Source organism: Oryx dammah, unplaced genomic scaffold (genome assembly GCF_014754425.2).
Source record: "Oryx dammah isolate SB20612 unplaced genomic scaffold, SCBI_Odam_1.1 HiC_scaffold_26, whole genome shotgun sequence".
In the NCBI taxonomy this organism is placed as follows: domain Eukaryota; kingdom Metazoa; phylum Chordata; class Mammalia; order Artiodactyla; family Bovidae; genus Oryx; species Oryx dammah.
The window spans coordinates 58,600,614-58,617,273 of NW_024070210.1; the positions used below are offsets into that span (position 1 = coordinate 58,600,614).

The 16,660-nt window shown below is 43.2% G+C and overlaps 1 protein-coding gene across 10 annotated transcripts in view; it reads left to right on the plus strand.

Moving 5' to 3' along the window:
* The first annotated feature begins 458 nt into the window (after positions 1–458).
* TRIM9 (tripartite motif containing 9) overlaps positions 459–16,660 on the plus strand; it is a 119,610-nt gene continuing 103,408 nt past the window's right edge. For 7 of the 10 annotated variants that reach the window (XM_040226768.1, XM_040226770.1, XM_040226763.1 and 4 more), the window contains exon 1: positions 464–1,410. In XM_040226768.1, the coding sequence (XP_040082702.1) occupies positions 589–1,410 (822 nt within the window). In that variant the 5' untranslated portion in view covers positions 464–588. Of the gene's footprint in view, positions 1,411–16,660 lie in introns of all 10 variants that reach the window. The other 3 variants (XM_040226769.1, XM_040226764.1, XM_040226761.1) reach the window with 1 other exon arrangement.

Consider the following 16,660-nt stretch of genomic DNA (forward strand, 5'->3'; position numbering starts at 1 on the left):
TGCAAGCCAAACGCAAACGCCGGCGATAGGCATCACCCCTCTGCCAGCGCCCTCCCTGCGAGGAGGGGTTTCTCACGCTCGGTTCTCGGGAGACTGAGCCGGAGGTCGGAAGGAAGCGGGGCGAGGGATGAGTCATCCCGCCTAATTCCTCCTTCCCGGTCCCTTCGCCTCCGCACGCCGGCCGCCTCCCGAGATCATGCAGCCGGGAATGAAAACTCCCCTCAGCCTCAGAATCCTCCACCAAACCCCCAGTGACCTGCAGAGAAGAGGAGAAGGATGGGGCATATGGCCAATGAGAGCCTCGCTCTCTCGCTTTCCGTCCAATCGGCCGCTGTTTACAGGCTGGGGCGGGACTAGGGGGCGAGGAAGGGGGGCGCTTCCCAGGCTGGCTCTGGGCGCCGAGGTTCGGTGGCTCATAGAGAGAGCGCCTCGGAGGGAGTCGGCGCCTAAGCGACGCGAGAAGGCGCCACTGCCAAAACCACCGCCGCCACTGCTGGCCAAGGTGCTGGACACGACAGGCCAGCCGGCCACCTCGTCAGCTCAGGCGCCCGTTGCAGCCGCAGCTGCTTCGCTCCCAGCCAGGTCCCCATGGAAGAGATGGAAGAAGAGTTAAAATGCCCCGTGTGCGGCTCCTTCTATCGCGAGCCCATCATCTTACCCTGCTCTCACAATATATGTCAGGCGTGCGCCCGCAACATCCTGGTACAGACCCCGGAGTCAGAGTCCCCCCAGAGCCGACGGGCCTCGGGCTCCGGGGTCTCTGATTATGACTATCTGGACCTGGACAAGATGAGCCTGTACAGCGAGGCGGACAGCGGCTATGGCTCCTACGGGGGGTTCGCCAGCGCCCCTACTACACCGTGCCAGAAGTCCCCCAACGGCGTCCGTGTGTTCCCCCCGGCTATGCCGCCACCGGCCACCCATCTGTCACCGGCCTTGGCCTCTGTGCCCCGCAACTCCTGTATCACCTGCCCCCAGTGCCACCGCAGCCTCATCTTGGATGACCGGGGGCTCCGCGGCTTCCCCAAGAACCGCGTCCTGGAAGGGGTAATTGACCGCTACCAGCAGAGCAAAGCGGCTGCCCTTAAATGCCAGCTCTGCGAGAAGGCACCCAAGGAAGCCACCGTCATGTGTGAACAGTGCGATGTCTTCTACTGTGACCCGTGCCGCCTGCGATGCCACCCGCCCCGGGGTCCTCTGGCCAAGCATCGCCTGGTACCCCCGGCGCAGGGCCGCGTGAGCCGGCGGCTAAGCCCACGAAAGGTCTCCACCTGCACAGACCACGAGCTGGAGAACCACAGCATGTACTGCGTGCAGTGCAAGATGCCCGTGTGCTACCAGTGCTTAGAGGAGGGCAAACACTCCAGCCACGAAGTCAAGGCTCTAGGGGCCATGTGGAAACTGCACAAGGTAAGTCCTAAGAAAACCCACCCCTAACTCCCCGCACCTCCGACCCTCCGTTTTGCAGCAGATGACACTTCCCCCCCTCTTTTGCGCACAGTGCATCCCAACGGGAGCGCAATGCAGGTGCCTCCGATATCTGCTTCCCCCGTCTGGTGCATTGCAGGAAGCGCAGGGGGACCTTAAACGGCGCACAGGGGAGTTGAACCTCTCCAGAGAGTTGTTTCGGGGATGCGTAGAGCGGGTCTCCCCGGGCACGCTGCCTGCGAGCCAGGCACAGGGCGCCCCCTCCCCGCCGCAGACGTGCAACTCTGGGCCGCCACCAGCGAGTAGGAAAGCGATGCGTTTACTGGGCCGACCCGCGGCTCTTCTCAGGGACGCTCCAGGCCAGAGCCGGTGTGGCGCTCTAGCCGCGATCCCCGGGGAGGAGGTGGGGGCGGTTGGGTGGCGCGGACCTCTGGGTGCAGAGCTGCTGAATAGGCTGGCGCCTGGAGTCGCGGCGGGGGCGGGAAACACGCTGCGAGCGGAATACTGATTAGTAGGCGCTGGCCCAAACCCAGCGTCCACGCTGGAAGGATGCGGATCCGGGTGCTTTGCGCTCAGGAGGTGTATGAGTGGGGAGTAGGGTGGAAGAAAGAAAGAAAAAAAAAAAAAATCCTGTAGTCGCCATGGCAACACGGCCAGAGGCTGAGGCCCTGACCCTCGCGGAGCGTCCGTGGGCTGGAGGAGCAGGACCGGAGGTTTCTGCGCGGTCGCGGCCTGAAAATTAGGCAGGTGCATCTTCCAGTTTCTCAGGGTAACCCCTCATATTGACCACCTACACACCCGTTTGTCCAGAATTCAGACGTTTTCCTTTATCAGTTGTTGTCTGTGCAAACTTTGAAACACCTGTTACCAAATTTATCTTTCTGATGTCTTTTGATGGCACCACTGCCAAAGCTAGCCTCAAGAACAAACAGGGCCTTTAACAACTTGTTAGGTCATGCCGCTCCCCTGTTCAACGTCCTTCCGTTTCCCCCACGTTTCTTAGACAGTCCTTAGGAAGGTCCGCCAGGACCTCACATGACCTGTTTCCTTTGGCCTCACCGACCTTATTTCCTCCCACTCCCTCTGCTTGAGCCAGCTGTCCCTCTTGCTGTTCCTCCACAAACACCAGGGCCCCCTGACCCCAGGGCCTTTGCTTCTGATATTCCTTCAGCTCCAGACCAAATACCTTGTATCTTAATAGTTCATTCTCTTGCCTCCTCCAGATCATTACTCAGATGTCACCCTTGCAGTGAGACCTTTTTGATTCGTTTAGTTCCCTCTCTGCTTTTTTTTTTCCCAGTCATACTTACCACTAACTGGCATGCTATATATTTTAATTAACATGTTACTTTTGTGTTTATCTATTGCTCCCCCAATAGGGGATAAACACACACACAATAAGCTTCAGGAGGAAAGAGATCTTTATAATGTTGCCCACACTGGTTAGGAGGAAGGGAACCACTCTTGAGATGTACATGAATCTGACTTTTACTTTTTTTAAAAAATCCACTTTGTTGGGGGTGCAAAGGTCAAGGCAGGGGTTCAGGATTGTTATAGGGAGGTTTTCTTTACACCATTGATTTGCAAGCTCAAGAATGAGGCAGGGCAGTAGAGGCATCAGCTGTGGGCCCCTCAACTCAGGGTTTCTTGGCACTCTCTGGAGACCAGAAAAGCTAGCCTTTGAGAAAGGCCCTCGGGTTAAGGGGGGAAATATTGATAATTTATTTAAAGCAAGAAAAAGTAAAGCATCACCATTTTCAGCAGTCAGGGAGCTCAACTCAGTATTGATTGAATGTGATCCACATTTACAGTTATGTATGTTCTCACATACAGCCTACTGAACTGTATTAATACTGATGGAGACAATTCAGCACAAATTTGAGCTCTGCCCCACCCCAGGCACATGCCACTTTTTAAACATTTCAATTTAAATTGTTTAAATGATGTTTAACTTTGAAAGTTTTCAAAACTTTAATTCATGGCCAATATTTTCTTCCTATTATGACTTCACTCCTAAACTGCTAACTATAGCCTATGTTGAATTGCCCTACAAATTACCATATTGTTGGGGCTAAGAAATTAATCACCCTGTCTGGGAAAAAGGACTTACAGGCATACACTAATTAGGATGGTCAAACTACAGCATTAATTTTCTGTGAAGAAGAACCTATACTTTATCCATTAAGACCAAAGACATCCTTTAAATCTCCATCAAGCCCTATGTAGATTTGAAATGTTAAATCAAAACCAGAATTGAAAGAGACACGTATACCCCAATGTTCATCACAGCACTGTTTATAATAGCCAGGACATGGAAGTAACCTAGATGCCCATCAGCAGACGAATGGATAAGAAAGCTGTGGTACATATACACAGTGGAGTATTACTCAGCCATTAAAAAGAATACATTTGAATCAGTTCTAATGAGGGGGATGAAACTGGAGCCTATTATACAGAGTGAAATAAGCCAGAAAGAAAAACACCAATACAGTATATTAACACATATATATGGAATTTAGAAAGATAGTAACGATAACCCTATATGCAAGACAGCAAAAGAGACACAAATGTGTAGAACAGTCTTTTGGACTCTGTGGGAGAGGGCGAGGGCGGAATGATTTGGGAGAATGGCATTGAAACATGTATATTATCATATGTGAAATGGATCGCCAGTCCAGGTTCGATGCATGAGACAGGGTGCTCAGGCTGGTGCACTGGGATGACCCAGAGGGATGGTATGAGGAGGGAGATGGGAGGGGGATTCAGGATGGGGAACACATGTACACCGTGGCAGATTCATGTCAATGTATGGCAAAACCACTACAATATTATAAAGTAATTAGCCTCCAATTAAATAAACATATTAAAAAAAGAGAAATGTTAAATCATTCGTTTTATCAGTAGTGGAAGCTGTGAGTAGACACTGTGTTATAGACAGAGTTGAAATTTGGATGTTTGCTAAAAAAGGATAATGTAAAGCCCTTAAGACATGACATAAGTAGACTAGGAAGGGAATATTGGTTCATTAAAAAAAATTTTCTTCTCTGATCTTTTGTATATTTCTTCAAAATAGTAAATACAATTTTTGTTCTGTCAATATCACAGTGATTAAACTGCCAAGAAATATAAGGCAGGAGGATGACAGATTTTACCATTCATTTATCAACTGTTAGATGAACAACAAACATTATTCCCTCACCATATCTGCTTAATAAGATAGTTGATGTGTTAACGTTCGATTTTCTCATAGAGTGTATCTTCCATCATCACAAAAAACTCATGAACCAGAACTCCTAAGTCCTTCAGAATATAGGAGAGCAAAGAACTAGACTAAGTAGTTCTCCCAAAGTTGGACAGTTAGTTATCAACACAGATTATCACTAGATCTGAAAGTTTTCATTAATATTTAGTCATTTCCAGTGATAAAACTGTGTGAATAAGTGTTTCCCTCAGGAAACAAGACAAAGTGGCTGAAGTTTATCTTTTAAGTGCTTTTAAAAACAACTGGTTGAAACTCATGAGTTGTCAATTGACTAAATTGATTTACTTTTCAGATATCTAAGGCCTTTGAAATCCTGAAAAATAATAATACAGGAAGTGTCCTTGCAGGAAAAATATCTGGTGACATTTTTTATTTAGTATCAGTACTTTCTCCATTCCTTATCTAACTTAGGTTAGTATAAAGAAATGCTGTGCACACAAAACAGATTTTGTAGGCACTTTAATATAGGCAATTGGAACCATTATTATTACTTTGTAATTTTAGCAATTCATATTTCTGAATTTGACATTATTCTTGGATTCCTGATGTATTTTATCAATCACTGAATCAGTAATATATTTGTAAATTCTTTCGTGTTTTTACTGTTGAGCCAGAGTTTTCTTTTCCTTTCTACCCTAATCACTGTTCATTCTAAATCTTGTCTCAAATGTTATTTCTCTCTTAGTTTCTTTTTCTTAAATAAATATTTGTAATTTAAGCATTTTAAAATAAACCATCAGTTATTATGCATTCATCTTCAAGGCATTCTGGGAAAGAAATACCAGCTTTGTAGTGTGGTGGCATCTCATCAAATATTTGCATGATAAATGTGTTATTTAATGTCACTAAAGTGGTGTTCAGTTAGATATATACATCAGCAGTAAACACAGTATAACCTAGATGTTCCTATGGTAAATGAGACAGGTAACATATGTACATGTTCTTAAATTGTTAAAAATTTACTTCATGTATAATGAGAACATTCTGAAGCAACGTAAACATTCTTACAAGTATTAAGGAGAATGTTACAGAGGAATAAATTGTTTCTCATTGTGCTGAGGCAAAAACAGAAAGAGCTAGATGAAGTTCTGGCTTCCAGACCTGATTTTTCCACTTACCTGCTGGTAACTTTAGGCAAATCTATAACCTCTCTGTGCTTCCTACCCACAGGATGTAAAGCAGCTAAAACTATATTTATGACAGTATTTTGAAAAAATAATTATCATGTTTGTAACTTAGTAATTTTAGTTTGCCAAAATAGAAGGTTTTTGCATAAAACAGAAGTTATTGTCTCGTTAGCCAACTGTTGTTGTGTACGTGTATGTGTGTTAGTCACCAAGTTGTGTCCCATTCTTTGCGACCCCGTGGACTGCCAGGCTCCTCTGTCCATGGAATTCTCCAGGCAAGAATACTGGAGTGGGTAGCCATTCCCTTCTCCAAGGGATCTTCCCTGACCCAGGGACTGAAGCCGGGTCTCCCTCATTGCAGGAATATTCCTTACCATCTGAGCCACCAGGGAAGCTCTGAGCTCTTACTGCATAGAAATCCTATCCCCCAACCTGGGATACTTTGCTTGCTCCTTAAAGAGCACAGGGTGCAGTATAAAGACTATTCTTAAAAATGGTCACAAAGAGTGAGCCAGATCCTAATGGGTCCTGAGAGAATAGTCAGTTGAATTAAACCCAAGGAACAAGAACACTACACAAAGATTTATTTGTGTATAAACAAAGATATTTTGTTTTTCAATTACAAAGCTAAAATGATAAGTGATATGACTCATTTTTTTCAGATGCACGGCCTCAAGTTCAACTTCTTGAACTTAGGCTGAAAAAATATGTTTGGAACATGCCAGCGTTATGGCAGAGAGAAGGGAGCAAAGCAGGTCCACTCAATGGCACTTAAAAGTTTCCATTGAGGCATGGCATGTCACTTCTGCTTACATTCCACTGGCTAAAACAAACCATGTGGCCAAGATTGACATCCGTGCTGTAGGAAATTCACTCTTCCAATAGAGAGGTGCCAGAGAAGGGCCTTGTAGAAGAGGGCAGAAAATACTTTGAAGAAATCCTACAACATGGCACATGCCTAATTCTCTCATGCCCGATTCTGTCTCTGAATGGGATTCCTCGGCCTGCGCAAGGCCCAACACGACCTCTCCAGCTCCAGTGCAGCATCACTCGCAGTTCGGGTATCCACTCTCATCGGATTGTGTCTCCGTGTCTCTTAGGCCTCATTTTCAAGTTTAGAGAAAGAATGCGATTGACTCAGCTTGAGTGAAGGGTTTACTGATGACTGCCTGCCCCTTTGGTGAAGTGGATGCAGAAGACGTGAATGAGACGAGTAAGGCACTCACCTTGGGTGAAAAACATAAGGGGGTGCCAGAAACTCAGTAATCAGGATAAAAATATTATAAGGCGATATCTTTGTTTCTTTTTTTTTTTAAAGCAATTATTTATTTGGCTGTATCAGGTCTTAGTTGTGGAATGGGGGATCTTTAGTTGCAGCCTGCGAACTCTTCTCTGTGACATGTGTGATCTGGTTCCCTGACCAGGGATTGAATCCAGGCCCCCTGCTTTGGGAGCACAGAGCCTTAGCCACTGGACCACCAGGGAAGTCCTGTAAGGCAGTATCTTAAAAAACAAAGATGAATGCAAAAAAATTCACAATGAGCAGAATATCAACATTTTAAATGTTGATCAATGACAGTGCCATGCTGAGCCATATTGGAGCCTAAATCAAAAGGGAAAATCAGTAGTATTGATCCTGTCTTTAAGATTTTGATCCTTTCTTCATCATAGATTTTTTGGCATTCATTTTTATTTTTTAAAAATATCACATTAAAATATTATTTATGTTGACTACTGAGGTTTTGGCACCCCTTTCAATTCCACACCTGAGGAAAGTGCCTCACTCCCCTCACCCTAGTCCTGGCCCTGAGGGGTCATGAGTGGAAGGAGGATGGTAAAAGGTGCCAAAATATGATTTTGCATTCACTTCAGGTGTCTCTTTTAAAGTACGTGGTTGGGTTGAGAGTGTAAGGAACTGTATGCTGCTGCTGCTGCTAAGTTGCTTCAGTCGTGTCCGACTCTGTGCGACCCCACTGACGGCAGCCCACCAGGCTCCCCCGTCCCTGGGATTCTCCAGGCAAGAACACTGGAGTGGGTTGCCATTTCCTTCTCCAATGCATGAAAGTGAAAAGTGAAAGTGAAGTCGTTCAGTCGTGTCCAACCCTCAGTGACCCCATGGACTGCAGCCTACTAGGCTCCTCCGTCCATGGGAGTGGGTTGCCATTGCCTTCTCCGAAGGAACTGTATAGTTTCATTTAATAATTCCATCTGTTTAGAAGAAAAGAAGAGCTTATGGTAACCATGGAATTTAGCGTTTTGTGATTTTTATATTTTGGTCTCATAACAGTAGTGTTCTTCTTACTTAGTTAAGTGCTTCTCCTCACCATCAATTCCTGCCTCAGCCTAGTCCTTGTGACTCTGTGGGGCTGCCAATCCAGGGCTCTGCTTTACCCGGCCAAGTGCAAGAGCATGTCACATGGGCCTGGCAAGCTGTCACACCCTACCCCTCTGGCCAATCGATAATTCAAAGTATGAGCATATGACAGGAGCCCATCCAGTGAGAATCCTCTTCTGAGGTTTATAGATACCATATATAGATAATAGAGTCAGGGACAGAAAAGCTTTGCTTTCCTCTGATTTGTTGCAGCTAGAAGAAAAGACAGGAGCTGTCTGTATCCCTGCCTCTTTCTCTTCCTCCTATATTAGTAGAAGAAAGTAAGGCAACCCACAGAGATACAGCAGGAAGAAACAGAGAATTTGGAAAACACTGTTTGAACCCCTGGCCTTCATAAACAAGGCCAGCTACCCACTCCTGCCTTTCTAGTTTTGTCAGTCAACAAACCTCCCCCTTCTTTCTGCTTTAGCTCGTTTGTATTGGTTTTCTGCCACTTGCAACTGAGATTTATCACATATAAACAATTGTATCTGAGGATACTGAATAATATTCCATTGTATGCTCTCCCTGGATCTTCTGCATTTTAACTACAGAACTAATTGCTTGAGATGCTTAAAAAGCAGAGCACCAGAGTTGATGATGACATATTTGTGTGTGTGTATATATATACACACACACAAATGCATATATATCTCATTTGCTTTATTCATTCATCTATTGATGGACATTTAGGTTGTAGAAGTTCTTTTTGCTTCAACACAAGTTTGGGAAACACCATTCTAGGCAGTGACTAGCCAATTCGTCAGTAAGGAGGTCGGTTTTCTTCATTTCTTATGTGTGCAGAGTGAGTGAAGTGAAGTCGCTCAGTCGTGTCCGACTCTTTGCAAAGCCATGGACTGTAGCCCACCAGGCTCCTCAGTCCATGGAATTTTCCAGGCAAGAGTACTGGCGTGGGTTGCCATTGCCTTCTCCAGGGGATCTTCCCAACCCAGGGATTGAACCCGGGTCTCCCGCACTGCAGGCAGACGCTTTACCGTCTGAGCCACCAGGGAAGCTCCTGTGTGCAGAGTAAACTACTCTAAAACTCTAGCCTGTGGATAAATGTCCCTACTCAGCCTATCCTTAAGTCTTATGTTAATCTTTTGATAAAATATTAAAAGTTACATTTATCTAATTTTTTAAATATTAAAGGCAAAGATAAAGAGGTAAAGAAATTAATATGAATTTTGTAGTATTTATGTACATATATTTACTATAAGTTGCTTCTCTTTCTGCTATAAATAACTGAAAGATGATTTTGGACATCAGTAATACTAATGTAATATAATTTAAAATTACTGCTTTGATTTTCTTTTGACTACTGCTAGGTTTTATATACATGATGCCAAATGACTGATTTGATTGAGTTTTTCATTAAATTGTGATAAATAGAAACAAATTGTTTTGAGTGCTGTTACAAAGCAAAAACAAAAAGGACAATATTAAAAGGTCAAAACTAATGCTGCTTTTGTGACACCAGAGCAGAACAATGTGTCAAAAGAGTAGTACATTGCCTGTTACATCCCAGGCTTTCTAATATTACCACACTGATCTTCAGGATCAATTTTTAACCTTGGAAGAGAAGTTAGTATAAAATGGCCACCATCAGTGAACCCAGATTATCAGAGACCCTCTAGGTGTTGTCAACAGCATGTCTAATTCATCCCAAAAGACATCTCAAAGCAAAAAAACCGTTGTACTGAGGTGTTCTTATAGCAGTTTTATCCTAACCTGAAACTGGGTCCCTGTCTTAAAGTAAGAACTATCTCAGAGTAAGGTTACCCAGAAAACCCAAGCAGAATTCACAGAATATACTTGACATCACCAGGGAAGTTGTCATTTCATTTCACTTCTGTTTGACTCTGACTTTGCCATTTTTTGAACTTTCTGGTTTATGTTGCAGATCCAGCCATGGTCCTGTGTGCCTATCTAAGTTACCTCTTCCTTCTTGACCTTCCTGGCCTTCCAGCTTCCTCACCAGCCCTCTCCCTGTCCACCAGGCCTCCCTCCACCATTTTCTAAGACTAGATCATCACCTCACCCCCATAAGCTTGCAGGCCCAGCTCCTGGGAGCCCGCCTCCACAGCCTTGCCCCATTTCCTATGCTCAGAAGATGTTTTTAGAAGGTTTGTTTGATGGAAAAAAAGAACCCGAAGATTAATGCTTAGCAAATATATTGACTTCCCTGGTGGCTCAGATGGGAAAGAATCTGCCTGCAATGCAGGAGACCTGGGTTTGATCCCCTGGCTAGGAAGATCCCCCTGGAGAAGGGAATGGCTACCCATTCCAGTATTCTTGCCTGGAGAATTCCGTGGACAGAGGAGCCCAGTGGGTACAGTCCACAGGATTGCGAAGAGTCAGACACAAATGAGTGACTAACACATAGAATATATATCCCAATATTTTAAGTTTCTCCTATGAGCCTGACAGTAAGAATTAAATTTGAAAACCTGTATTTCACACTTTTTGTTAAAAATATACTGAACACCTACTGCATGCCAGTTACTGTTCTAAGCCCTTTCCAGCCACTTTTTCATTTAATCTTCAGGATTCACATATCTTCCTGCACAAAAAGGTTATAAAGTGATTCTGATTTTAAAAGGCAAAGCCAGAGTTTGAATCCAGGCTGTCTGACTTCAGAGCTCCTGTGTGGAACTGCTTATTCTGTCTTCCTTTCTGATAATCACAGAAAACATATGATCTGCAAAGCACAATTTGCGGTCTTATAAATTCAGGGACATAACTGAGATCTTTCAGTTCTCATGTATGAAAACTAGTGAGAAATTAAAAGTAATTTGTCTCCTAAGTTTTCTTGTGACAAAATAAATTTAATGAGGAAAATATAGAGTGGAGGGAAGGGAGAGACATGTATGTTGAGTATTCCTTAGACCAGATCCTCGAAAGTGTGTTGGGTACCTCTGTCTTCTTGTCAGAACCAAGCAAGCAACAGATAGGCAGTAAGGTTCTATCAGCTCAGCCAGGAATTCACTGTCCTCTTCTAATAAAATAATCATCTTAAAATTTATAGGCAAAAGTGATATAAAACAAGAAGTAGCTTTGTTTGACATGTTAAGTATATTTCTGTAAATCTAAAACATTTATAAGTCTATCCTATGGGAAACATAAAAATGCATTCAAACCTGTAAGCAGTAACTCCACGTTGACTTTCAGTTTAAACTCACTCGTTTTGTACCTTTTGCTGGGATGGTATAAAAAAATAAATGTATTCACCACCTCACACCAGTTGGAATGGCCATCATCAAAAAGTCTATAAACCATAAATGCTGGAGAGGGTGTGGAGAAAAAGGAACACTCTTACATTGCTGGTGGGAATGTAAACTGATACAGCCATTATGGAAGATGGTATGGAGATTCCTTAAAAAGCTAGAAATAAAAGCACCATATGACCTAGCAATCCAATTCCTAGGCATATACCCTGAGGAAACCAAAAGTGAAAAAGACACATGTACTTCAATATTCACTGTAGCACTCTTTACAATAGCTAGAACATGGAAGCAACCTAGATGTCCATTGAGAGATGAATGGATAAAGAAGCTGTGGTTCATATTATGATGGAATACCACACAGCCTTAAAAAGGAACACATTTGAGTCAGTTCTAATGAGGTGGATGAACCTAGAGCCTATTATAAGGGTAAAGTAAGTCAGAAAGAGAAATATAAACATCGTTTACTGATACATATATATGGAATATAGAAAGATGGTACTGATGAATTTATTTGCAGGGCAGCAATGGAGAAACAGACATAGAGAACAGATCTGTAGACATGGGAGGAGAAGAGGGAGAACGGGAGATGTATGGAGAGAGGAACATGGAAATTTACAATACCATATGTAAAATAGATAGCCAATGCGAATTCGCTGTGTGACTCAGGGAGCACAAACGGGCTCTGTGACAATCTAGAAGGGTGGGATGGGAAGGGAGATGGGAGGGAGGCTTAGGAAGGAGTGGACACGGGTGTACCTATGGCTGATTCTTGTTGATGTATGACGGAAAACCACAAAATTCTGTTAAGCGATTATCCTTCAATTCAAAAAAATTTTAAGAAAGTATATTCCTATTCAGGAAAAGACCTGACCTGCCTTTTACCATAAATATTAAAAGGAATATATGACCTGGGAAAGCTCATTGTTTAAGGATGGTGTAAAGTCCAGCCAAATAAAATTGTTTTTCGTAAGCCTTGCATAGAACCAGCACTGCACATTTTATACTAATAGCTGTGATCAAAGAAGAAACTGTTCCTTGGAGGATTAGCTTTGGAAGCAGAATGCTGAACATTGTGCTCTGGTGTGGGAATACACATTCTGTCGTTAGCCCATACACGTAGATGGTTAATCCTCATCTACCACTGATTTATTCATTGAAGCTGACTTTCCAGCCAGATAGCATCTATTCAGCTTTATTGAGCTTTTTCTTCATCCTCTCTTTTCTCTTACTTTGTTTGCAGCTTGCATTTTAAGAAGCAACTGTTTGACACCAAATACTTATCACTCTCTGCCACACTCCAGGAAGAGCTGTGAGAGGGTCATGCCGCTGTGACCTGTGCTGTTCATCAGTCTAAGACATTATCTAGTCTCTGAACAAAACCAGTTGCAAAAGGAAGTAAATGTGAATATGGGGAAGTAAACAGTTTTTCTACCCCAGGCAGGTCTTTATAATAGGCTTTTTGACTTGATAGGGAGCAAATGCTCAGAAGGTCAAATATACCCAGATTCAGTTATAACTCACTCAAAGCTGAAGGGAAATGACTTTATAACATAATATACTATTTTTGATGCAAACAGTCAACAGCTGACTTCACTATAAAGGTGTGTAGTCTGTTACATTATGCTACTGATATTTATGCCATCACCCAGATACACCACTTCATGCACTTGATAAAACGGTGTCACTTACGCTATGCCACCCCGTCCACATCTATGAAATGTTATCCAAGCACATTATTCACAAAAACTCAAATGTAGAATTGGGCTTCCATTCAGTCTAATAAATCTTACATGGCACAGATAAATCCATGGTGCTTTTAACAAGCAATTGTTATTGATTTTATTGACTATCAATCATCTGGCCAAGACTTAGCAAGCAAATATGATCAACAGCTTTTTGCACACAGTCAATGCAGTATGAAGAAGCCGTATGTTTGCATTCAACTCCTGTTATCTGGCCCCTTGTGCCATTATGGGAGCAAATCTGCCGTTGATGGAACTAAAATATTATTCAGAATTTAATAAACTTTTCTCTACTTTCTACTTTGAGGAACAAAAAATATAGAATATATATACTTGTATGAATACTAAATTTCCAAGCTAGCTTTAACAAACATGATAAGCAAGTGTACAGAGCATAACTACCATCCCCTTACCGTTCAAACATGGTACCTCTCCACCTGAACAAAGAATGGTTGCTCTGGTCACTGCATATAGAAAGTTTGTAGAAAGGTTTGACTTGATATAAGGGCTTCCCTGGTGGCTCAGACGCTTAAGTGTCTGTTTACAATGTGGGAGACCGGGTTCAATCCCTGGGTCGGGAAGATCCCCTGGAGAAGGAAATGGCAATCCACTCCAGTACTATTGCCTGGAAAATCCCATGGACAGAGGAGCCTGGTAGGCTACAGTCCATGGGGTGGTGAAGAGTCGGACACGACTGAGCGACTTCACTTTCACTTTCACTTCTCAAGGTCCTGTTATGTAGGTAAAAACATATTAATAAATATTGGTATTAGTTGGCAAATCACATAAATATTTTATAGTAATTTTAAAAATTACCAAGCCAAAGATAAAATTAATGCTTCCAGCATGGAGAGTTGGAGAAGGCAATGGCACCCCACTCCAGTACTCTTGCCTGGAAAATCCCATGGATGGAGGAGCCTGGTGGGCTACAGTCCATGGGGTCGCTAAGAGTCGGACACGACTGAATGACTTCACTTTCACTTTTCACTTTCATGCATTGGAGAAGAAAATGGCAACCCACTTCAGTGTTCTTGCCTGGAGAATCCCAGGGACAGGGGAGCCTGGTGGGCTGCCATCTATGGGGTCGCACAGAGTCGGACACGACTTAAGTGACTTAGCAGTAGCAGCAGCAGCATGGAGAATATCCTTGATTCTTGTTTTCCAAAGAGGTTGCATCATCTTACATTCCTACCAGCAATGGATGAGGGCTCCAGTTTCTCCATAGCCTCAACACATGTTAATATCTGGCTTTTTGACTAGAGCCATCCAAGCTGATGTTGACAGAGTATCTCATTGTGGTTTTTTTTTTTTTTTTGTCTTGCAACTCCCTAATGACTAGTGATGTTGAACATCTTTCCATGTGTTTATTGCCTAGCTTCATATCATTTTTAAAGATTTTGCCCATTTTTAAATTAGATAAGTTCTCTTTTATTGTTGAGTTGTAAGAGTTCTTTATATTCTGAGATTTATTCACTGTTTGAATAAGAGGAATAGAAACGTGAGACTCATCCTTCAGAGACACAGGAAATAAAAAGCCAACACGGAGATGAGAGGAAGAAAAAACTGGTCAAGACTGACCTTCCAGAACTTCTACTGCTCTCTCACCCAGTAACCGCTGTCTGAAGCAAAGCTCAGATAAGCTCTACCAGAACTGGCTCATGACAGATAGGAAACGTGGAAAAATCCAAAAGCAGGAGGAGGAAACATTTCCATTATCAAAGTCCCTGAATATGGTGGCTGTGCCTCCTCTTTGCCTCGGGTCCCACTCTTCCTGACTTCGGTGCTGGAGTTCACTGGCATTCAATATTATTAAGTTTCAATGGTGTTGTGGTTCTGTTACTTGCAGGTTACCATGGTGGTGTTCGAAAAAGTCACTTAGGGTGTCAAAGTGGTGAGCCCTTCCCCTGTATTTGAGAATTATAAATTGGTAGAATTGGGATTCTGGGTATTTGAGATTATTTGCCTAACCCCCTCAAAAGTCAGAAAAATAAATCCCCAAACACTTCAGTAAATTACCAGAATCACACAGTTTGTTACCAAAAAAAAAAAAAAGCTTTGATTTCTTAGAACTATAGTAATTATTCTGAACATCCAAGGACCTATTTTCAGTTACTTCTATGTGTGCTGTGTATGGAAACACCTTTTCTCTCTTTGGGGGCTTCCCTGATGGCTCAGACAGTAAAGAATCTGCCTGAAATGCAGGAGACCCAGGTTCAATCCCTGGGTCTACCCACTCCAGCATTCTTACCTGGGAAATCCCGTGGACAGAGAAGCCTGGTGGGCTACAGTCCATGGGGTCACAAAGAGTCAGACATGACTGTGCAACTAACACCTCTTTTTTAGAGGCTCTCTCATGCCCTCAGACAAGTATAATCACAGTTTTTTCCACATTCCATGACTATAACTGTCAAAGTTTACCTTAACCTTGTTCTTCTCTTTTTAAATTGAGTTGAAGTCTCCCAGTTGTGTCCGACTCTTTGTGACCCCATGGACTCTATAGCCTGCCAGGTTCTTCCATCCATGGGATTTTCCAGGCAAGAATACTGGATTTGCTTGCCATTTCCTTCTCCAGAGGATCTTCCCAACTCGGGGATCGAACTCAGGTCTCCCACACTTCAGGCAGACTCTTCCACCTGAGCCACCTGGGAATCTTCGTTCTCTCTTTAAGGGGAAATTATATGTCTGTTGGTGTTCAGTCACGCAGTCGTGTCCGACTCTTTGTGACCCCATGGACTGCAGCACACCAGGCTTCCCTGTCCTTCACTCTCTCCCTGAGTTTGCTCAAATTCATGTCCATTGAGTCAGTGAGGCCATCCAACCATCTCATCCTCTGTTGCCTCCTTCTCCTCTTGCCCTCAATTTTTCCACCATCAAGGTCTTTTCCATTGAGTCAGCTCTTTGCATCAGGTGGCTAAAGTATTAGAGCTTCAGCTTCAGCATCATTCTTTCTCTACTATTGAATAATGTTCCTCCATTATAAATAAGGTAGTCCTTTTTTTTTTCAATTTATTTTTTTATTGAAGGATGATTGCTTTACAGAATTTTGTTGTTTTCTGTCAAACCTCAACATGAATCAGCCATAGGTATACATATCCTCTCCCTTTTGAACCTCTCTCCCATCTCCCTCCCCATCCCACCCCTCTAGATTGATACAGAGCCCCTGTTTGAGTTTCCTGAGCCACACAGCAAATTCCTGCTGGCTATCTATTTTATATATGGTAATATAAGTTTCCATGTTACTCTTTCCATACATCTCACCCTCTCCTCCCCTCTCCCCATGTCCATAAGTCTATTCTGTATGTCTGTTTCTCCATTGTGGCCCTGCAAATAAATTCTTCACCATTTTTCTAGATTCCATATGTATTTGTTAGAATACTTAGACTGTATTTATCTTTCTCTTTCTGACTCACTTCACTCCATATAATAGGTTCTCAGTTCATCCACCTCATCAGAACTGACTTAAATGTGTTGCTTTTTATGGCTGGGTAATATTCCATTGT